Source organism: Mustelus asterias, unplaced genomic scaffold (assembly GCF_964213995.1).
Source record: "Mustelus asterias unplaced genomic scaffold, sMusAst1.hap1.1 HAP1_SCAFFOLD_599, whole genome shotgun sequence".
NCBI lineage: Eukaryota > Metazoa > Chordata > Chondrichthyes > Carcharhiniformes > Triakidae > Mustelus > Mustelus asterias.
The window spans coordinates 26,540-50,823 of NW_027590549.1; the positions used below are offsets into that span (position 1 = coordinate 26,540).

The 24,284-nt window shown below is 46.9% G+C and overlaps 1 protein-coding gene across 1 annotated transcript; it reads right to left on the bottom strand.

The window, feature by feature from the left end:
- Positions 1 to 1,178: 1,178 nt before the first annotated feature.
- LOC144487116 (prolactin-releasing peptide receptor-like) lies at positions 1,179 to 2,228 on the bottom strand. The gene has a single exon (XM_078205174.1). The coding sequence runs from the start codon at positions 2,226 to 2,228 to the stop codon at positions 1,179 to 1,181; it is 1,050 nt and encodes a 349-aa protein (XP_078061300.1).
- Between the last annotated feature and the right edge of the window lie 22,056 nt (positions 2,229 to 24,284).

Sequence of the window (24,284 nt, forward strand, 5' to 3'; positions counted from 1 at the left end):
GATAGGACCTACAACATGAGTGGGCAACCTTAGACAAGCACCAAGCATAGGGTAGGATGTTGGTGTAGTGGTAGTATCACTTGCCTCATAATCCAGAGGCCCCAGGCTAATGCTCTGGGGGAAACGGGTTCAAATCCCTACCACGGCAGCCGGTGGAATTTAAATTCAATCAATAAAATCTAGAATTGAAAGCGAATCTCTGTGAATATTGTCAGAAAAATCCATCTGGTTCACTAAAGCTCCCATAAGGGAAGGAAATCTGTCATCCTTACCTGGCCTGGCCTACAGGTGACTCCAAATACTCAGAGTCCATTTGTAATGACATCAATCAGGCCATTGAGGTTGGCCTATTGGAATATGAGCTCCCTGATTAAGGGGTCAATTGATGGGCCAATCAGGGAGTCTTTGCCTTGTATTTAACCGGGAGTGTCGGTTCCTCAGGCACTCCCGAAGGTAGACTGCTGACTGCGAGCACTCTGTGTACTGCTGTTGGAATTGTAAATAAAAGGATTTTGATGAAGGAACTTTTGCCTCCAAAGACTTATTACACCATTCCAAGCGTTGCCCTTCATCAGATAATTTGATTCATTTGAACTTGTGGCCTGAGGTTCTTGGGAAGAACAGTAACATCCAGTAAGAAACATTCAGAATCAGAATCCTTTTATTTCCTTCTAGACTCCCTCTGCTGGTATAAGTGCACACCATCATTTTAAGTGGACAAAACGCTCAATGCAATTTTCAATATGCTACCTGGAGCCTTGCCCTGTCCCCCCATCATTTTCCCCTTCTCTCCTGAGCACACTGAGTCATCAGTGGTACAGTTCCCTCAATGGTTGTCTACGCTGTCACCCTCATTCCCACATTCCTCATTGCCCACGAACACGGCGGGCATGGAAGCCAAGTTCCATCTTGCGTTTGACCCAATATCTGTATCCTTTGTAGCATCCAACTGGGATTGGGAGCGAGAATTCTGTTCTGTAGCTCAGGATTAGCGCTCTCTTCCAGATCAACAGAGAGTAGGGGTCAAACACGGAATGTTTATGGTCAGTGTCACTTAGTCCAAGGGCAGGCATTGAGCCCCTTGTGGGGGGACCGACCGCAATGTGTAACAATGAACGAGCCCCCACTCAGGGTCAATCCCAAAATTCAGCGCCCGGCAACCGCCGCAAGCTCGAAGCTCATTGGCCGCCAGGCCGGTTACTCATTTTGGAGGCCGCGGTGTGTGACAGAGATGAGAGACTGGACAGGAAGCTGCTGTTTCTCTTCCGATGGCGGACGTACCCTCCGAGGTGGAGGCGGAGCTTGCGGTGGAGCGAGGCGTAGATGAAGGGGTTGTAGCAGGAGGAGCTCATCGCCACCCAGTGGCAGGACAGGTGGAGGACCTTGATGTACCTGTAGTTGAGGATAGTCAGGTCACTGTCCACATCGATGATCAAGTTCAGGATCTGCAGCGGCAGCCAGCAGGTGGCGAAGACCACCGCCGAGATGATCAGGAGAATGAAGGTCTTCCTTTTGTCTTTGCTCCACTTGCTGTGGTTCCTGCCGGCCATGCTTCTCTTCTTGAGGTGGGAGGTGATAGCGATGTAGGAGATGGTTATGGTGGATAACGGGAGCACGTAGGACAACAGGAGGATGGCGCAGGAGTATGCCAGCCTCTGTGCCTCAAGGTTCGGCCAAAACTCCCCACAAACGGTAAAATTGACCCTAGTGAGCTCCTGGTACGTGGTGTGAATGGTGGCCGGGCAGGCCAGGGCAAGAGACACCAACCATATGGCGGCAATGGTGAGGGCGAGCCAATGTGAGGTTATCCTTCGGCGGATGGGGTGGGCCACCACCACGTAGCGGTCCACCGCGATGGCCGCCAGCGAGAGGACGGAGACGTAGACCGTGGCCAACTGCATGAGGGAGACAAAGTGGCACATGAAACTCCCAAACAGCCAGCCGCGCAGCTCAAAGGCGTAGGACAGGGTGAGGGGCACGCAGGTCAGGCACATGAGGAGGTCGGCGGCCGAGAGGTTGCCGATGAAGAAGTTGGTGGCATTATGGAGCTTCTTGTCCAGCACGATGCAGCCAATCAGGAAGAGGTTGCCCACGCAGGCCACCGCCACCAGGGCGCAGTATAGCAGGATGAAGAAGGACTTGTACCGCTGCAGTGGATCAGTGTCAGGAATGTTCTCCAAGGAACTGCCATTGAAGAAGCTACCATTTTCCGCTGTCTTGGTTTCCATCAGTTCCTTTGCACATCAGCCTTCAGTGGTGACCCTTCAAACAAAACACAATGTTTTATGATAGCTGGCTGAGGCCACTCGGCCCATTGGGACTATGGGGGCTCTTTAGAAAGTCCATCCCAATTAGTCGCACTCTCCCTTTCCCTTCACCCTTCCCCAACAACGAGCAATGACTTTGGCTGTTGACCAGGTGATAATAAGATTCGCATTCCCGGATTCTGTCCACTCTTCCCACCTCCTCTGGTTCCCCCTTCCCGTTTTTACCTCCTTATTTTCTGCAAACACGGGACTGTCCTATGAGGAAAGGTTCACTTGACTGGGCTTGTATTCACTGGCGTTTCGAAGGTGAGAGGGGATCTGATTGAGGGCTGGACGGATTAGATGCAGAGAGGATGTTTTCCCTGCTTGAATCTACAACCAGGGGCTCACAGTCTCAGGATATAGGGTAGACCATTGAGGGCAGAGGTGAGGAGAAATTTCTTCACTCAGAGGGTGGCGAACCTGTGGAATCCTCTGCCACAGAAAGCTGTGGAGGACAAGTCACAAAATGTATTCAAGAACGTGACAGATCATTCTTTAGGTTTGAGTGGCATCAAGGGATATGGGGAATGCTATGTGACACCCATAGTCCCATAAATGGGTGGCACGGTGGCACAGTGGTTAGCACTGCTGCCTCACAGCGCCAGGGGCCCAGGCTCGATTCTGGCCTCGGGTGAATGTCCGTGTGGAGTTTGCACATTCTCCTCGTGTCTGCATGGGTTTCCTCCAGGTGCTCCAATTTCCTCCCACAGTCTAAAGATGTGCAGGTTAGGATTTAAATTGCCCCTTACTGTCCCAAGATGTGTAGGTTTAGGGGGATTGGTCATGCTAAATTGCCCCTTAGTGTCCAAAGATGTGTAGGTTAGATGGATTGGCCATGCTAAATTGCCCTTAGTGCCCAAAGATGTGCAGGTTAGGTGAATTGGCCATGCTAAATTGGCCCTTAGTGTCCAAAGATATGCAGGTTATATGGATTGCCCATGCTAAATTGCCCTTAGTGCCCAAAGATGTGCAGGTTAAGTGAATTGGCCATGCTAAATTGCCCCTTACTGTCCAAAGATGTGTAGGTTAGGTGCATTCGCCATTCTAAATTGGGCCTTAGTGTCCAAAGGTGTGCAGGTTAGGTGGATTGGCCATGGTGAAGGTGTAGGGTGGCAGCAGAGGGTGTGAATAATGGGACGGCCTATTGACAGTAGTGGAAGTGGAAGATCCCGCCAGCCATTTGTGGGTCAATTCCGCTACCGCATCACATGCCATGGCGGGGGGGGGGGGGGGGGGGGGGGGGGCAGGGTTCCGGGGGGGTGGTGTGAGGGGTGGGTGTAAAATGCCACCTTTATATTGGTGGATGATTGGGGGGCAGTTCTGAGTGGGTTTCCCCAGTCCACAGAAGGTGCAAATGAATTCCCCTGGGAGGGTTTGTATGAACTTGGATTGTTCTCCAAGATTTTCCCATCTGCATGAGGGCTAACTGGGTCCGATTCTCCCATCCCGACATGCAGGGCCTAGGGGAAAAGAGGGAGGAGCTAGTGGAGCAAAGTGGCGTGGCCAAGGGTGCCAAGGGGTGTGGCCAAGGGCGCTGGGACAAGGGGGTGGAGCCTAGTGCGTGCAGGGCCCAGGGATGGAGCCTATTGTGGGCGGGGTCGAGGGGGCGATCGGGTGGGGTTGGGGCGGGTCCTGCTGCCACTCTGCGTTGGGATCGGTCGGGCTGGAGGGAGGTCAACAATTGGGGCGGGCTGGTGGTGGGGGGGGTGGTCTGCCGGGCGGGGGGGGGTGGGGGTTTGCGTCCCGGGGGGGGGGGGGGGGGGTCTCCATCCCAAGGGGGGGGTCTCCCTCCCAAGGGGGGGTCTCCCTCCCGGTGTGGGAGGGGGGGGTCTCCCAGGGTGGGGGAATCGCCACTGCTGATGGTGGAGATCATGCTTCTCGGGGACGGGGCGGTTTGGGGCTGGACCAGGAATACTTGCGTGAGCCACGATCGAGCCGCGATCGAACCATGGGCGAGGGGCAGCAGTGCGGGGGTCCCGGGCTGACCAGCAACCTGCAGGCCGACAGATCAGGGCCACTGCGCAGAGTTCCGGAACTGTCAGACTCCGACGTGAATAGGCCCCACACCCCCCCGAGCTTTTAATGACATTCACAATTGTCACCTCAGCATTGCACAGACTGCGGAGATTCAGGTCTGAAATCCCGCTGTAAAAACAGTCGCGATTTACACCAGTTTTCTCACCAAGTCAACACTTTCGGAAGAATCGCCCCCACTATTTCCATTACTCTCCCTCATCGGATAAAGGTTTACTGAAATCTGGAACTCTGCGGGATCTAGGGATTAATTGAATATTTGGGATCGATAGGTTTAGTTGAGCTGGTTTACTTAGGATCAGTGGGGATTGGAGTTAAGCTCCCATTGAGGGCCGAATGGCCTCCTCCTCTAAGGTCATACGTTTAGAAATAGTGGGTGAAAGGCAGGCTTCCTCCCCTCCCACGCCTACGGCCAAGGACAGCCCCGGGAGTGGATCTTGTTTTGTGATTAACTCTTAGCCACCCACTCCGCACACACACTAACTCGGGGAACACGGATTCTTCATTGCGGCAACAACATTTTCCAGTTCTGAATCATCCACTGTTCATAGCTGTTCATTTCTGATTCAGACCTTCACGTGCAGGATATCAAAATGCCAAACTAAGGGAATTGAAATGTGAATCATTGTGACTCACTACAGAAGCTTCTGGAACTGCCCGGGCGCCACTGAAATGCCTTTTGGATGGTAATTCTGAGAATCACTGACAGTCCCTCTCACTCCTGTTCCCAATTCCCCCCTCGCTCCTGTTCCCAATGCCCCTCTCACTCCTGTTCCCAATGCCCCTCTCGCTCCTGTTCCCAATTTTCCTCTCGCTCCTGTTCCCAATGCCTCTCTCACTCCTGTTCCCAATGCCCCTCTCGCTCCTGTTCCCAATGCCCCTCTCACTCCTGTTCCCAATTCCCCTCTCACTCCTGTTCCCAATGCCCCTCTCACTCCTGTTCCCAATGCCCCTCTCACTCCTGTTCCCAATGCCCCCCTCACTCCTGTTCCCAATGCCTCTCTCACTCCTGTTCCCAATGCCCCTCTCACTCCTGTTCCCAATGCCCCTCTCGCTCCTGTTCCCAATTTTCCTCTCGCTCCTGTTCCCAATTTTCCTCTCGCTCCTGTTCCCAATGCCCCTCTCACTCCTGTTCCCAATGCCCCTCTCACTCCTGTTCCCAATGCCCCGCTCACTCCTGTTCCCAATTCCCCTCTCACTCCTGTTCCCAATGCCCCTCTCACTCCTGTTCCCAATGCCCCTCTCGCTCCTGTTCCCAATGCCCCTCTCACTCCTGTTCCCAATTCCCCTCTCACTCCTGTTCCCAATGCCCCCTCGCTCCTGTTCACGATTTTCCTCTCACTCCTGCTCCCAATGCCCTTCTCACTCCTGTTCCCAATTCCCCTCTCACTCCTGTTCCCAATGCCCCTCTCACTCCTGTTCCCAATGCCCCTCTCGCTCCTGTTCCCAATGCCCCTCTCGCTCCTGTTCCCAATGCTCCTCTCACTCCTGCTCCCAATGCCTCTCTCACTCCTGCTCCCAATGCCCCTCTCGCTCCTGCTCCCAAAGCCCTTCTCACTCCTGTTCCCAATGCCGCTCTCACTCCTGCTCCCAATGCCTCTCTCACTCCTGCTCCCAGTGCCCCTCTCGCTCCTGTTCCCAATGCTCCTCCTGCTCCCAATGCCCCTCTCACTCCTGCTCCCAATGCCCCTCTCGCTCCTGCTCCCAGTGCCCCTCTCGCTCCTGTTCCCAATGCTCCTCCTGCTCCCAATGCCCCTCTCACTCCTGTTCCCAATGCCGCTCTCACTCCTGCTCCCAATGCCTCTCTCACTCCTGCTCCCAATGCCCCTCTCGCTCCTGTTCCCAATGCTCCTCCTGCTCCCAATGCCCCTCTCACTCCTGCTCCCAATGCCCCTCTCGCTCCTGTTCCCAATGCTCCTCCTGCTCCCAATGCCCCTCTCACTCCTGTTCTCCAATGCCCCTCTCACTCCTGTTCCCAATGCCCCCTCCTGCTCCCAATGCCCCCTCCTGTTCCCAATGCCCCCTCCTGTTCCCAATGCCCCTCTCACTCCTGTTCCCAATGCCCCTCTCCCCCCTGTGCCCAATGCCCCTCTCCCCCCCTGTTGCCCGCTGCCCTCTTTCACCGCTTACCTGCTGCTGTCCGGATGCAGCCCCGTTAAGGGGTTACCAGCGCGCTGAGACACACAGACCCTCGCAGCCTCCGAGAGACGGAAATCCCAGTGAGGAAGCCCAGAAAGGTGAGGATCTGCGGGGCGATTTTACTCAGTCTCATTGGTCGATGCTCCTTAATGGGCTCGAATGGTAAATGCAGGGGGTGGGGAGGGGATGGAGGCAGGGATTTAAAGTGACCCCGTCCTGTGTAAACACAGCCCAGTCATCTCACACTGACTAGACTGGACAAAACTGCAAACTTCTGTAGATATTATTTTAATTTAAATTGGATGGGGAAATCACTGCACACAAAGAGATTTGAACTATTCAAGTGGTTTAATCTTGTAGTGCATAAGCATATATTTCCTCTTCATTAATCTTTGCTTTTGGCAATGTTGCTGGCTCTTGTCTCTCTCCTGTCTGTTCCTCTCCCTCCTCCTATTGAGAAACATCTGGGCATCCATCGACTGCCTGGCGATCACTCTCTGCGTGCGTGCGGAAGCCTAGTCAGGGAGAGGCTACTCCACTGCTGTGTGACTGTGGGAGGCATCGCGGACATAACCCATCCCGTCCCCACAATGTTGTTGCAGTGTGCGACTTGTTATGACCCGGGTCAGAAACTTCCACAAAATCAGCCTCGACCATGACCAGAATTTTACCGTCACGCCCGCCCACGGAATTGGAGGGGGGAGGCGCAGCTCGCGGAGCGGAATTCTCTGTTGGCCTCAGGCAGGATTTTACGAGCCTTGGCCGAGCAGGTTGGTAAAACACCGGACCATATGTTCTGCATCTCAAAATTGGCATCAGGGTGAGCATCTTGCCCCAGGTATGATTCAAGTGACCCACGAGGGAGCTTTTATCAAACATAGTTAATTTAAGAATATAGAACATAGAAAAAATACAGCACAAACAGGCCCTTCGGCCCACAAGTTGCGCCAGTCATGTCCCTACCTATCTCAGCTTATATATAGGCTTACCTATAACCCTCAATCCTATTAAGTTCCATGTACTCATCCAGAAGTCTCTTAAAAGAACCTATCGAGTTTGCCTCCACCACCACTGACGGCAGCCGATTCCACTCACCCACCACCCTCTGAGTGAAAAACTTACCCCTGACATCTCCTCTGTACCTACTCCCCAGCACCTTAAACCTGTATCCTCTCGTAGCAGCCATTTCAACCCTGGGAAAAAGCCTCCGAGAATCCACCCGATCTATACCTCTCAACATCTTGTACACCTCTATCAGGTCCCCTCTCATCCTTCGTCTCTCCAAGGAGAAAAGACCGAGCTCCCTCAACCTATCCTCATAAGGCATGCCAACCAATCCAGGCAACATCCTTGTAAATCTTCTCTGCACCCTTTCAATTATTTCCACATCCCTCCTGTAATGAGGCAACCAGAACTGAGCACAGTACTCTAAGAGGGGTCTGACGAGGGTCTTATAAAGCTGCATCATTATCTCCCGACTCCTAAACTCAATCCCTCGATTGATAAAGGCCAGCACACCATACACCTTCTTAACCACCTCCTCTACCTGCGAGGCCGATTTAAGAGTCCTATGGACCCGGACCCCGTGGTCCTTCTGATCCTCTGCACTGCTAAGAGTCTTACTCTTTATATTGTACTCCTTCATCCCATTTGACCTGCCAAAATGGACCACTACACATTTATCCGGGTTGAAGTCCATCTGCCACTTCTCCACCCAGTCTTGCATCCTATCTATGTCATGCTGCAGCTTCTGACATTCCTCCAAACTATCCACAACCCCACCAAACTTCGTGTCGTCGGTAAACTTACCAAGCCTTCCCTCCACTTCCTCATCCAGGTCATTTATGAAAATGACAAACATCAAGGGTCCCAGAACAGATAGTTAACATGTAAAGTAAGAAAATAAGCAAGAACTTTCATCAATTACAAACATAGAAATAAAACAACCACTACAATGTATAACTCTTAATGAATATATATAAGCTGTCCAAATTAAAAACCAACCTCCATAAACAGCCCTTCAAACAGGTTCAATGCAGCAAAGTCTACTGCTCACGTGATACTGGGATTGAGGACTTTAGTTGAATTCTGCAGTCAAATGTTCTTGAGACTCAGAACAGTTTGAAGACAAGGCAGCTTCCCAAACACCAGAGAGACTCTGGCCCAGCCCCCAACAACAGCAGATTACCCTTCAGGAAACCAAGAGAATGTTCAAAACAAAAGGGAGAGAGAGAGGGAAAACATTTCTTTTTAGCTTGCTGTCCCTTCTAAAACCTAAAAACTCAAACCTGCAACTGAAATGGAAAATCAATTCTTGTCATCTGACTGCACACAGTACTTTTTCTCCTTCCAATGTTGACATCACCTAAGGCTGTGAGCATGAATTTTTAAAAAACTCTTAAAGGTACACTCACATCACAATTAACATATAATAAGAAAATTAGCATAACTTTTACCAATTACAAAAAAACCCCATGATATTGTATGAACCTTAACAGCTAGGTATACTATTCCAAATCAAACAACCTCCACAAACATAAACCCACCTTCTCGGCTTAGCACAGAAAGCAAGTATGCTCGCGTGATGCAGGATTTTGCAGCTTTGTAACACCTGCTATGGCTTAGTCCTTTGGATGCTGAATTAAGACTCTGACTTCCCAGTCCTGGAACTTTCAGCACAGTTTATTTATTAGATACCAGCGTCAAAGGGCTGGCACAGGCAGGATGGACTGAATGGCCTCCGGTGCTGCTTGCGCAGTTTTGTTTTATTTTAAAATGTTTTCTTTGTGTCGCAAGCAGGCTTACATTAACGCCGCGATGAAGTTACTGTGAAAATCCCCTAGTCGCCACACTCCAGCGCCTGTTCGGGTACACTGAGGGAGAATTTAGCACGGCCAATGCACCCTAACCAGCGCGTCTTTCAGACTGTGGGAAGAAACCGGAGCACCCGGAGGAAACCCACGCAGACACGGGGAGATCGTGCAGACTCCGCACAGATAGTGACCCAAGCTGGGAATCGAACCCGGGTCCCTGGCGCTGTGAGGCAGCAGTGCTAACCACTGTGCCACCGTGCCAACCTTGTTGAGATGGGAATTTCAGAGCTAAGAGCCCAGGCAGCTAAATACACAATCTCCAACTGAAGAAATTAAAATCGGGAATTTGCAAAAGGCCAGGAATAGAGGAACGCAGAGATCTGAGTGGGCTGTCTGATTGGAGAAGATGTGAGAGAGAGGGATTTTTTAAAAAAAATTATTTTAAGTAATTAGTCACAAGTCGCCTTACATTAACACTGCGATGAAGTTACTGTGAAAATCCCCTCGGCGCAACATTCTGGCACCTGTTCGGGTACACTGAGGGAGAATTTAGCACAGCCAATGCATGCATCCAGCACATCTTTGGACTGTGGGAGGAAACTGGAGCACTCGGAGGAAACTCACGCAGACAGTGGGGGCATGTGCAGACTCCACACAGACAGTGACCCAAGCCGGGAATCGAACCCGGGTCCCTGGCGCTATGAGGCGGCAGTGCGAACCACTGCGCCACTGTGAACTTTCCCGTCCCGCCTGCCACGGAATTTGTAGCGGGCGGGACACGGACCGTGCAAAGGTCCCTTTACCTCCAGCGAGATTTTCCAGGCTTGCAGTGAGCGCGGCTGGAAAATCCCTCCCACTAAGGTTTTCTGGGAAGTTTGACCGAGTTTCAGTTGGAATTTCAGAGCTCATTGCTCCGAGCTTATCTCTGTAATGGCTATCATACTGATAGAATCATAGAATCCCTACAGTGCAGAAGGAGGCCATTCGGCCCATCAAGTCTGCACTGACAACAATCCCACCCAGGCCCTATCCCCATAACCCCACACATTTACCCTGACACTGAGGGGCAATTTAGCTTGGCCAATTAACCTAACCTGCATACCTTTGAACTGTGGGGGGGAAACCGGAGCACCCGGAGGAAACCCACGCAGACACAGGGAGAATGCGCAGACTCCACACAGACTGTGACCCAAGCCGGGAGTTGAACCCGGGTCCCTGGCACTCTGAGGCAGCAGTGCTAACCACTGCGCCACCGTGCCACCCTCTCATTTATTTTTATTGTGTTATCAGCTTGTCCGCCATGCTGTGAATATGGTGTGCATTCTGATAAAGAGCCTTTAATTGAGTCTTTTGAGGAGTCTGGATCCGTACTCGATGGAGTTTAGAAGGACGCGGGAGGATCTAATGGGAACTCACAGAATACTGAGAGGCCTCGATAGAGTGGACATGGAGAGGATGTTTCCACTAGTAGAACACAGAACATAGAACAGTACAGCACAGAACAGGCCCTTCGGCCCACGATGTTGTGCCGAGCTTTATCTGAAACCAAGATCAAGCTATCCCACTCCCTATCATCCTGGTGTGCTCCATGTGCCTATCCAATAACCGCTTAAATGTTCCTAAATTGTCTGACTCCACTATCACTGCAGGCAGTCCATTCCACACCCCAACCACTCTCTGCGTAAAGAACCTACCTCTGATATCCTTCCTATATCTCCCACCATGAACCCTATAGTTATGCCCCCTTGTAATAGCTCCATCCACCCGAGGAAATAGTCTTTGAACGTTCACTCTATCTATCCCCTTCATCATTTTATAAACCTCTATTAAGTCTCCCCTCAGCCTCCTCCTCCTAGTGGGAGAGATTAGAACTCGAGGGCACAACCTCAGAGTGCTGGGACGACCCTTTAAAACTGAGATGAGAAGGAATTTCATCAGCCAGAGAGTTCATGGAATTCATTGCCACAGAGAAGGCCAGGACATTGAGTGTCTTTAAGACAGAGAGAAATAAGGGGATCAAGGATTCCAGGGAGAAGGCAGGAGAATGGGGATGAGAATCATATCAGCCATGATTGAATGGCGGAGCAGACTCGATGGGCCGAATGGCCTAATTCTGATTCTATATCTTATGGCCTTTCTCACTATTGTCCCCTTATTTGCTGGTGTGCCCCTGTGATTGTACCTTCTGACCCTTCCAGCTCCTCTTAGGTTGTCATTACCCGCATCGTCACCCCACACTATTAACCCGTCATTTTACAGAATCATAGAATCCCCACAGTGCATTTGGCTCATCGAGTCTGCACTGACCACAATCCCACTCAGGCCCCATCCCTGAAACCCCATGTATTTACCCTAGCTAATCCCCCTGACACGAAGGGGCAATTTAGCATGACCAATCCACCTAACCAGCACATCTTTGGACACTAAGGTAATAGTAATCATCGGTAATGATAACCTAAGAGGGGCTGGAAGGATCAGAAGGTAGAATCACAGGGGCAAATGTTGTGCCTTTGTTTAAAAAGAGCTGCAGGGAAAAGCCTGGGAACTACAGGCCGGTGAGCCTCACATCTGTGGTGGGTAAGTTGTTGGAAGGTATTTTGAGAGGCAGGATCTACAGGCATTTAGAGACGCAAGGACTGATTACGGACAGTCTTCATGACTTTGTGAGTGGAAAATCATGTCTCACAAATTTGATTGAGATTTTTGAAGGGGTAACCAAGAAGGTAGATGAGGGTAGTGCAGTTGATGTTGTCTACATGGACTTTGTAAAGAGTCTAACAACACCAGGTTAAAGTCCAACAGGTTTATTTGGTAGCAAACGCCACTAGCTTTCGGAGCGCTGCTCCTTCGTCAGGTGAGTGGGAGATCTCACCTGTGTTTACTCCAGTCCAACGCCGGCATCTCCACATACATGGACTTTAGCAAGGCCTTTGACAAGGTACCGCATGGTAGGTTGTTGCATGAGGTTAAATCTCACGGGACCCAGGGTGAGGTATCTAAATGGATACAAAATTGGCTTCTTGACAGAAGCCAGAGGGTGGTTGTCGAGGGTTGTTTGTCAAACTGGAGGCCTGTGACCAGCGGTGTGCCTCAGGGATCAGTGCTGGGCCCACTGTTATTTGTCATTTATATTAATGATTTGGATGAGAATATAGGAGGCATGGTTAGTAAGTTTGCAGATGACACTAAGATTGCTGGCATAGTGGACAGTGAAGAAAGTTATCTCCAATTGCAACGGGATCTTGATCAATTGGGCCGGTGGGCCGACGAATGCCAGATGGAGTTTAATTTAGACAAATGCGAGGTGATGCATTTTGGTAGATTGAACCAGGGCAGGACTTACTCAGTTAATGGTAGGGCATTGGGGAGAGTTACAGAACAAAGAGATCTGGGGGTACATGTTCATAGCTCCTTGAAAGTGGAGTCACAGGTGGACATAGTGGTGAAGAAGGCATTCGGTATGCTTGGTTTCATCGGTCAAAACATTGAATACAGGAGTTGGAATATCTTGTTGAAGTTGTACAAGACATTGGTAAGGCCGCACTTGGAATTCTGGTCACCCTATTATAGAAAAGATATTATTAAACTAGAAAGAGTGCAGAAAAGATTTACTAGGATGCGACCGGGACTTGATGGATTGAGTTATAAGGAGAGGCTGGATAGACTGGGACTTTTTTCTCTGGAGCGTAGGAGGCTGAGGGGTGACCTTATAGAGGTCTATAAAATAATGAGGGACACAGATCAGCTAGATAGTCAATATCTTTTCCCAAAGGTAGGGGAGTCTAAAACTAGAGGGCATAGGTTTAAGGTGAGAGGGAAGAGATACAAAAGTGTCCAGAGGAGCAATTTTTTCACAGAGGGTGGTGAGTATCTGGAACAAGCTGCCAGAGGCAGTAGTAGAGGCAGGTACAATTCTGTCTTTTCAAAAGCATTTAGACACTTACATGGGTACAATGGGTTTAGAGGGATATGGGCCAAATGCGGGCAATTGGGATTAGGTTAGAGGTTTAAAAAAAGAAAGGGCGGCATGGACAAATTGGGCCGAAGGGCCTGTTTCCATGCTGTAAACCTCTATGACTCTGTGACTAAGGGGCAATTTAGCATGGCCAACCCACCTAACCAGCACGTCTTTCGCACTGTGGGAGGAAACCGGAGCACCCGGAGGAAACCCACGCAGACACGGGGAGAACGTGCAGACTCCACACAGACAGTGACCCAAGCCAGGAATCGAACCCGGTCCCTGGAGCTGTGAGGCTGGAGCTGGAGCACTTCAGCGGTCACGGGCATTCGGCCTCTGATATTCGGGTAAGCGTTCTCCAAGGCGGCCTTCACGACACACGACGGCGCAGAGTCGCTGAGCAGAAACTGATAGCCAAGTTCCGCACACATGAGGACGGCCTCAATCGGGATATTGGGTTCATGTCACACTGTCTGTAACCCCCACAACTTGCCTGGACCTGCAGAGTTTCACTGGCTGTCCTGTCTGGAGACAATACACATCTTTTTAGCCTGTCTTGATGCTCTCTCCACTCACATTGTTTGTATCTTAAAGACTTGATTAGCTGTAAGTATTCGCATTCCAACCATTATTCTGTAAATTGAGTTTGTGTCTTTATATGCTCTGTTTGTGAACAGAATTCCCACTCACCTGAAGAAGGGGCTTGGGGCTCCGAAAGCTTGTGTGGCTTTTGCTACCAAATAAACCTGTTGGACTTTAACCTGGTGTTGTTAAACTTCTTGCTGTGAGGCAGCAGTGCTAACCACTGTGCCACCATGCCGTTCCTTTACTTTAACTTTATTTTTTTTAAAGTCATTTATTAGTCACAAGTAAGGCTTACATTAACACTGCAATGAAGCTACTGTGAAATTCCCCTAGTCGCCACACTCCAGCGCCTGTTCGGGTCAATGCACCCAAACCAGCACGTCTTTCAGACTGTGGGAGGAAACCAGAGCACCCGGAGGAAACCCACGCAGACACGGGGAGAACGTGCAGACTCCACACAGACAGTGACCCAAGCCGGGAATCAAACCCGGGCCCCTGGCGCTGTGAGGCAGCAGTGCTAACCAGTGTGCCACCGTGCCGCCCCTTGTGTTTTACTTTAACTATCCAAATTTCCCCTCATGTGCACCTTCCCCCCCCCTGCCTCCACTATTTAGTTGAAATTCTTCTCCCGTGAAGGATTACCCTTAAATTCACAGAAGGGACACTGTTGCTAAATGCCACTAGGTAGTGCTGTTCATACACAAATGTGCAGCAAGCCATTAAAACACCACGAACGGAAATGAGGCAAGTTACCTTACTGGTGTGGAATTTTCACTTGTCTCAGGGATGCCAACCTCTCCAGGGCTGCCCTGGTGCCTCCTGGAATTGACGGCACATCTTCCGAGTATTGCCGTCTGGAAAATGGGGAAAGATCGTAGGAACGCTGAAGGAAATGTACAATATCGTCACTTTCTTTTCTCAGTTACACAAGGAACAGAGACAGGGGGGGAGGGGTGGTTTAAAACGGCTGTTTGAATGGGTCTGGCGGACGGAGTTCGGGGCTCTGGAGGAGGCACGGTGACACAGTGGGTCAGCACTGCTGCCTCACAGCGCCAGGGACCCGGGTTCAATTCCCGGCCTCGGGTCACTGTCTGTGTGGAGTCTGCTCATTCTCCCCAGGTCTGCGTGGGTTTCCTCCGGGTGCTCCGATTTCCTCCCACAGTCCGGAGGACGTGCTGGTTAGGGTACATTGGCCGTGCTAAATTCTCCCTCAGTGTACCCGAACAGGAGTGTGGCGACTCGGGGATTTTCACAGTAACTTCATTGCAGTGTTAATGTAAGCCTACTGATAAATAAACTTTAAAACAGATTTGGCAACCCTCTGGTTTGGTTAGGCGGCTTAGCCATGGTAAATGGGGAAGCAATGGCCTCGTGGTATTATCGCTAGACTATTAATCCAGAAACTCAGCTAATGTCCCGGGGACCCAGGTTCGAATCCCGCCACAGCAGATGGTGGAATTTGACTTCAATAAAAACAAAGTCTGGAATTAAGAATCTACTGATGACCATGAAACCATTGTCGATTGTCGGAAAAACCCATCTGGTTCACTAATGTCCTTTAGGGAAGGAAATCTGCCGTCCTTACCCGGTCTGGCCTACATGTGACTCCAGAGCCACGGCGATGTGGTTGACTCTCAACTGCCCTCCAAGGGCAACTAGGGATGGGCAATAAATGCTGGCCCAGCCGGCGATGCCCATGTCCCATGAATTAAAAAAAAGGGGGTTATGGGGATACGGTGAGGATGGGCCTGGTAAGGATGCTCGTTCAGAGAGTCAGTGCAGACTAGAAGGGCTGAATGGCTTCCTTCTGCACTGTAGGGATTTTATATATGGTTCTAACCCTAACCCTAATAAGATATATTATTGGCAAAGTGGCAAATAGAAATTGTGCCACACAAGTGCCAGGCAATGACCATCTCCAATGTGAGAGAATCTAAACATGTCCTCTTGATGTCCAATGGCATTGCTGTCTCTGAATCCCCCAACACCAACCTCCTGGGACTAACCCTTGACTATTGAAACTGACCTGGACCCAGCCATATAAACACAGTGGCTACAAGAGCAGGTCAGAGGCTGGGAATCCTGCGGCGAGTAACTCACCTCCTGACTCCCCAAAGCCTGTCCACCATCTACAAGGCACAAGTCAGAAGTGTGATGGAATACTCCCCACTAGCCTGGATGGGTGCAGCTCCAACAACACTCAAGAAGCTTAACACCATCCAGCCCCACTTGATCGGCAACCCATCTATCACCTAGAACATCCATTCCCTCCACCACAGTGGCAGCCATTTTATACACAGTAAGATCCCACATATAGCAATAGGATAAATGAATAGTTACCCTGTTTCTGATGGCTGGGGGAAGGAATGTTGCCTTGGCAGCCCATCCACCACCTCCAACATCCACTCCTTCCACCACTGACGCACAGTGGCAGCCAGGCGTACCGTCTATAAGATGCACTGCAGCAACTCACCAAGGCTCCTTCAATAGCACCTTCCAAACCCACAACTTCCACCACCTAGAAGGGCAGGAGAGCAGATACATGGAGACACCACCACCTGAAAGCTCCCCTCTAAGTCATTCACCAACATGACTTGGAAATATCTCCATCACTGTCGCTGGGTCACCATCCTGGAACCCCCCTCCCTAACAGCACTGTGGATGTACCTACACCACTTGGATTGCAGCGATTCAATACGGTGACTCACCCACCACCTTCTCAAGGGGCAATTAGGGATGGGCAATGAATGCTGGACTTAGCGAGTGACGCCATAAACCGTGAATGATTTTTTTTTTAAATGGTTGACTGACCAGATTATGGGTAAGGATTATGGGTAAGTTGCCCAAGATAAACCGAAACAAAAGGTTCAGCCTGATCACTTGAGTAAGAAAGTCTCTGAGCATGTCATTTTGGAATGATATGGGGGAGGCGACGATCTCGTGGTATTATCGCTAGACTATTAATCCATAAACTCAGCTAATGTTCTGGGGACCCGGGTTCGAATCCCGCCACGGCAGATGGTGGAATTTGAATCCCTCCAACCCCGCCATATTGACCCAAACCAATTGAGTTGGCGTTACCAGATTTGTGAGGATGTTGCCAGCACTTAGTGGGCCTGAGTTATAGGGAGAGGTTGGCCAAGCTAGAGCTTTATTCGTTGGAATGCAGGAGAATGAGGGGTGACCTTGCTGAGATACGCAAAATCCTGAGGGGCATAGATAGGATGAACGCAAATGTGGCGGGGTTTTCCAGCCACACTCACCCCAAGGCAGGAAAGTCCTGCCCGACGTCAATGGACCGCGTCTCGCCCGCTACGATTCCCGTGGTGGGCGGGACGGGAAAATCCCACCCATAGTCTTTTCCCCAGGGAAGGAGAATTGAAAAGTAGAGGGCACAGGTTAAAGGTGAGAGGGGAAAGATTTATAAAGGACCTGAGGAGAAACTTTTTCTCTCAGATGGCGGGGTGTGTATGGAATGAGCTGCCAGAGAAAGAGGTTGAGGCAGGTACAATAGCAACATTTAAAAAGCATTTGGATAAGAACACGGGTGGGAAAGGATTAGAGGGATATGGGCCAAACGCGGGCAACTGGGACTAGCTGGAAGCACACCATGGTCGGCATGGACTGGTTGGGCTGAAGGGCCTGTTTCCGTGCTGCATTGCTCTATGACTCTAGAACAAGATACAGTTGCGGTTCTATAATTGGCCTCACTGCCCACGGGGCTGATGGTGGATGTTCTCTCTCCAAACTTTCAGCTTTGGGTATATTTAACAACGATTATCACTTACCAATATATTACCGGTTGTCAGTTAATGTCAGAAAATTAATGAGGCAGAGAGTTAATGAGAGAGTTAATGAGAGAGTTAATGAGAGGGTTAATGAGGAAGAGAGTTAAAGGAAGAGTTAATGAAAGAGTTAATGAGAGAATTAATGAGGGAGAAAGTTAATGAGAGAGTTAATGAGAGAGAGAGAGTTAATGAGAGAGTTAATGAGTGAGTAAATGAGAGAGTTAATGAGGGAGAGAGTTAATGAGAGAGTTAATGAGGCAGCTAATGAGAAAGTTGATGAGAGAGTTAATGAGAGAGTTAATGAGAGAGAGCTAATGAGTGAGAGAGTTAATGAGACAGTTAACGAGAGAGTTAAAGAGAGTTAATGAGAGAGTTAATGAGAGAGTTAACGAGAGAGAGTTAATGCGTGAGAGAGTTAATGAGCGAGTTAATGAGAGAGTTAATGCGTGAGAGAGTTAATGAGAGAGTTAATGAGAAAGTTAATGAGAGACAGAGTAAATGAGAGAGTTAATGAGAGAGAGAGAGTTAATGAGGGAGTTAATGAGAGAGTTGATGAGAGAGTTAATGAGGGAGTTAATGAGAGAGTTGATGAGAGAGTTAATGAGAGAGTTGGTGAGAGAGTTAATGAGGGAGTTAACGAGAGAGAGTTAATGTGAGTTAATGAGAGAGTTAATGAGAGAGAGAGTTAATGAGAAAGTTAATGAGAAAGTTAATGAGAGGGAGAGTTAATGAGAGAGTTAATGAGAGAGTAAAGTTAATGAGAGAGGTAATGAGAGAGTTAATGCGTGAGAGAGTTAATAAGAGAGTTAATGAGAGAGTTAATGCGTGAGAGAGTTAATGAGAGAGTAAATGAGAGAGAGAGAGAGAGTTAATGAGGGAGTTAACGAGAGAGAGTTAATGAGAGAGTTAATGAGAATTAATGATGGAGGAAGCTAATGAGGGAGTTAATGAGGGAGAGAGTTAATGAGAGAGTTAATGAGAGAGTTAATGAGGGAGAGAGTTAATGAGAGAGTTAATGAGAGAGTTAACGAGAGTGAGTTAATGAGGGAGTTAAAGAGAGAGTTAATGAGGGAGTTAAAGAGGGATAGAGTTAATGAGAGAGTTAATGAGAAAGTTAGTGAGAGAGTTAATGAGAGAGATTTAATGAGAGAGTTAATGAGAGAGAGAGCTAATGAGGGAGTTAATGAGAAACAGAGTTAATGAGAGACTGAATGAGAGAGAGAGTTAATGAGAGAGTTAATTAGAGAGTTAATGAGGGAGAGAGTTAATGTGGGAATTAATGAGAGACAGAGTTAATGAGAGAGTTAATGAGGGAGTTAATGAGAGACAGAGTTAATGAGAGAGTTAATGAGAGAGTTAATGAGGGAATTAATGAGAGACAGAGTTAATGAGAGAGTTAATGAGAGAGTTAATGAGAGACAGAGTTAATGAGAGAGTTAATGAGAGAGAGTTAATGAGAAAGTTAATGAGGGAGTTAATGAGAGGGTTTGAGAGAGAGTTAATGAGGGCGTTAATGAGGGAGAGAGTTAATGAGAGAGTTAATGAGAGAGTTAATGAGAAAGTTAATGAGAGAGTTAATGAGAGAGATTTAATGAGAGAGTTAATGAGAATTAATGATGGAGGAAGCTAATGAGGGAGTTAATGAGAGAGAGAGTTAATGAGAGAGTTAATGAGAGAGTTAATGAGGGTGAGAGTTAATGAGAGAGTTAATGAGAGAGTTAACGAGAGTGAGTTAATGAGGGAGTTAACGAGAGAGTTAATGAGGGAGTTAAAGAGGGAGAGAGTTAATGAGAGAGTTAATGAGAGAGTTAACGAGTGTGAGTTAATGAGGGAGTTAATGAGAGAGTTAATGAGGGAGTTAATGAGGGAGAGAGTTAATGAGAGAGTTAATGAGAGAGTTAATGAGAGACAGAGTTAATGAGAGAGTTAATGAGAGAGAGAGAGTTAATGAGGGAGTTAATGAGAGAGTTAATGAGAGAGTTAATGAGGGAGTTAATGAGGGAGAGAGTTAATGAGAGAGTTAATGAGAGAGTTAATGAGAGACAGAGTTAATGAGAGAGTTAATGAGAGAGAGAGAGTTAATGAGGGAGTTAATGAGAGAGTTGATGAGAGAGTTAATGAGGGAGTTAATGAGAGAGTTGATGAGAGAGTTAATGAGAGAGTTGGTGAGAGAGTTAATGAGGGAGTTAACGAGAGAGAGTTAATGTGAGTTAATGAGAGAGTTAATGAGAGAGAGAGTTAATGAGAAAGTTAATGAGAAAGTTAATGAGAGGGAGAGTTAATGAGAGAGTTAATGAGAGAGTTAACGAGTGTGAGTTAATGAGGGAGTTAATGAGAGAGTTAATGAGGGAGTTAATGAGGGAGAGAGTTAATGAGAGAGTTAATGAGAGAGTTAATGAGAGACAGAGTTAATGAGAGAGTTAATGAGAGAGAGAGAGTTAATGAGGGAGTTAATGAGAGAGTTAATGAGAGAGTTAATGAGGGAGTTAAAGAGGGAGAGAGTTAATGAGAGAGTTAATGAGAAAGTTAACGAGAGTGAGTTAATGAGGGAGTTAACGAGAGAGTTAATGAGGGAGTTAATGAGAGAGAGTGTTAATGAGAGAGTTAATGAGAGAGAGAGCTAATGAGGGAGTTAATGAGAAACAGAGTTAATGAGAGACTGAACGAGAGAGAGAGTTAAAGAGAGAGTTAATGAGGGAGAGAGTTAATGTGGTGTTAATGAGAGACAGAGTTAATGAGAGAGTTAATGAGAGAGTTAATGAGAGACAGAGTTAATGAGAGAGTTAATGAGAGAGTTAATGAGGGAATTAATGAGAGACAGAGTTAATGAGAGAGTTAACAAGAGAGAGAGTTAATGAGGGAGTTAATGAGAGAGAGAGTTAATGAGAGAGTTAATGAGAGAGAGAGTTATTGAGGGAGTTAATGAGAGAGTTAATGAGAGAGAGAGTTAATGAGCGAGTTAATGAGAGAGTTAATGAGAGAGAGTTAATGAGCGAGTTAATGAGAGATTTGATGAGAGAGTTAATGAGGGAGTTAATGAGAGAGTTGATGAGAGAGTTAATAAGGGAGTTAACGAGAGAGAGTTAATGAGAGTTAATGAGAGAGTTAGTGAGAGAGTTAATGAGAGAGTTTGAGAGAGAGTTAATGAGAGAGTTAATAAGAGAGTTAATGAGTTAATGAGAGGGAGAGTTAATGAGAGAGTTAATGAGAGAGTTAAAGTGAGAGAGAGAGTTAATGAGGGAGTTAATGAGAGAGTTGATGAGAGAGTTAATGAGGGAGTTAATGAGAGGGTTGATGAGAGAGTTAATGAGGGAGTTAACGAGAGTTAATGAGAGTTAATGAGAGAGTTAATGAGAGAGAGTTAATGAGAAAGTTAATGAGGGAGTTAATGAGAGGGTTTGAGAGAGAGTTAATGAGGGCGTTAATGAGGGAGAGAGTTAATGAGAGAGTTAATGAGAGAGTTAATGAGAAAGTTAATCAGAGAGTTAACGAGAGAGATTTAATGAGAGAGTTAATGAGAATTAATGATGGAGGAAGCTAATGAGGGAGTTAATGAGAGAGAGAGTTAATGAGAGAGTTAATGAGAGAGTTAATGAGGGTGAGAGTTAATGAGAGAGTTAATGAGAGAGTTAACGAGAGTGAGTTAATGAGGGAGTTAACGAGAGAGTTAATGAGGGAGTTAAAGAGGGAGAGAGTTAATGAGAGAGTTAATGAGAGAGTTAACGAGAGTGAGTTAATGAGGGAGTTAACGAGAGAGTTAATGAGGGAGTTAATGAGGGAGAGAGTTAATGAGAGAGTTAATGAGAGAGTTAATGAGAGACAGAGTTAATGAGAGAGTTAATGAGAGAGAGAGAGTTAATGAGGGAGTTAATGAGAGAGTTAATGAGAGAGTTAATGAGGGAGTTAAAGAGGGAGAGAGTTAATGAGAGAGTTAATGAGAAAGTTAACGAGAGTGAGTTAATGAGGGAGTTAACGAGAGAGTTAATGGGGGAGTTAATGAGAGAGAGTGTTAATGAGAGAGTTAATGAGAGAGAGAGCTAATGAGGGAGTTAATGAGAAACAGAGTTAATGAGAGACTGAAACGAGAGAGAGAGTTAATGAGAGAGTTAATTAGAGAGTTAATGAGGGAGAGAGTTAATGTGGGAATTAATGAGAGACAGAGTTAATGAGAGAGTTAATGAGGGAGTTAATGAGAGACAGAGTTAATGAGAGAGTTAATGAGAGAGTTAATGAGGGAATTAATGAGAGACAGAGTTAATGAGAGAGTTAACAAGAGAGAGAGTTAATGAGGGAGTTAATGAGAGAGAGAGTTAATGAGAGAGAGAGTTATTGAGGGAGTTAATGAGAAAGTTAATGAGAGAGAGAGTTAATGAGCGAGTTAATGAGAGAGTTAATGAGAGAGAGAGTTAATGAGAGAGTTAATGAGTGAGTAAATGAGAGAGTTAATGAGGGAGAGAGTTAATGAGAGAGTTAATGAGGCAGCTAATGAGAAAGTTGATGAGAGAGTTAATGAGAGAGTTAATGAGAGAGAGCTAATGAGTGAGAGAGTTAATGAGACAGTTAACGAGAGAGTTAAAGAGAGTTAATGAGAGAGTTAATGAGAGAGTTAACGAGAGAGAGTTAATGCGTGAGAGAGTTAATGAGCGAGTTAATGAGAGAGTTAATGCGTGAGAGAGTTAATGAGAGAGTTAATGAGAAAGTTAATGAGAGACAGAGTAAATGAGAGAGTTAATGAGAGAGAGAGAGTTAATGAGGGAGTTAATGAGAGAGTTGATGAGAGAGTTAATGAGGGAGTTAATGAGAGAGTTGATGAGAGAGTTAATGAGAGAGTTGGTGAGAGAGTTAATGAGGGAGTTAACGAGAGAGAGTTAATGTGAGTTAATGAGAGAGTTAATGAGAGAGAGAGTTAATGAGAAAGTTAATGAGAAAGTTAATGAGAGGGAGAGTTAATGAGAGAGTTAATGAGAGAGTAAAGTTAATGAGAGAGGTAATGAGAGAGTTAATGCGTGAGAGAGTTAATAAGAGAGTTAATGAGAGAGTTAATGCGTGAGAGAGTTAATGAGAGAGTAAATGAGAGAGAGAGAGAGAGTTAATGAGGGAGTTAACGAGAGAGAGTTAATGAGAGAGTTAATGAGAATTAATGATGGAGGAAGCTAATGAGGGAGTTAATGAGGGAGAGAGTTAATGAGAGAGTTAATGAGAGAGTTAATGAGGGAGAGAGTTAATGAGAGAGTTAATGAGAGAGTTAACGAGAGTGAGTTAATGAGGGAGTTAAAGAGAGAGTTAATGAGGGAGTTAAAGAGGGATAGAGTTAATGAGAGAGTTAATGAGAAAGTTAGTGAGAGAGTTAATGAGAGAGATTTAATGAGAGAGTTAATGAGAGAGAGAGCTAATGAGGGAGTTAATGAGAAACAGAGTTAATGAGAGACTGAATGAGAGAGAGAGTTAATGAGAGAGTTAATTAGAGAGTTAATGAGGGAGAGAGTTAATGTGGGAATTAATGAGAGACAGAGTTAATGAGAGAGTTAATGAGGGAGTTAATGAGAGACAGAGTTAATGAGAGAGTTAATGAGAGAGTTAATGAGGGAATTAATGAGAGACAGAGTTAATGAGAGAGTTAATGAGAGAGTTAATGAGAGACAGAGTTAATGAGAGAGTTAATGAGAGAGAGTTAATGAGAAAGTTAATGAGGGAGTTAATGAGAGGGTTTGAGAGAGAGTTAATGAGGGCGTTAATGAGGGAGAGAGTTAATGAGAGAGTTAATGAGAGAGTTAATGAGAAAGTTAATGAGAGAGTTAATGAGAGAGATTTAATGAGAGAGTTAATGAGAATTAATGATGGAGGAAGCTAATGAGGGAGTTAATGAGAGAGAGAGTTAATGAGAGAGTTAATGAGAGAGTTAATGAGGGTGAGAGTTAATGAGAGAGTTAATGAGAGAGTTAACGAGAGTGAGTTAATGAGGGAGTTAACGAGAGAGTTAATGAGGGAGTTAAAGAGGGAGAGAGTTAATGAGAGAGTTAATGAGAGAGTTAACGAGTGTGAGTTAATGAGGGAGTTAATGAGAGAGTTAATGAGGGAGTTAATGAGGGAGAGAGTTAATGAGAGAGTTAATGAGAGAGTTAATGAGAGACAGAGTTAATGAGAGAGTTAATGAGAGAGAGAGAGTTAATGAGGGAGTTAATGAGAGAGTTAATGAGAGAGTTAATGAGGGAGTTAATGAGGGAGAGAGTTAATGAGAGAGTTAATGAGAGAGTTAATGAGAGACAGAGTTAATGAGAGAGTTAATGAGAGAGAGAGAGTTAATGAGGGAGTTAATGAGAGAGTTGATGAGAGAGTTAATGAGGGAGTTAATGAGAGAGTTGATGAGAGAGTTAATGAGAGAGTTGGTGAGAGAGTTAATGAGGGAGTTAACGAGAGAGAGTTAATGTGAGTTAATGAGAGAGTTAATGAGAGAGAGAGTTAATGAGAAAGTTAATGAGAAAGTTAATGAGAGGGAGAGTTAATGAGAGAGTTAATGAGAGAGTTAACGAGTGTGAGTTAATGAGGGAGTTAATGAGAGAGTTAATGAGGGAGTTAATGAGGGAGAGAGTTAATGAGAGAGTTAATGAGAGAGTTAATGAGAGACAGAGTTAATGAGAGAGTTAATGAGAGAGAGAGA

Bases quoted from the DNA above. Each gene is read 5' to 3' on its own strand.
- LOC144487116 (XM_078205174.1), bottom strand. From the start codon at position 2,228: ATGGAAACCAAGACAGCGGAAAATGGTAGCTTCTTCAATGGCAGTTCC.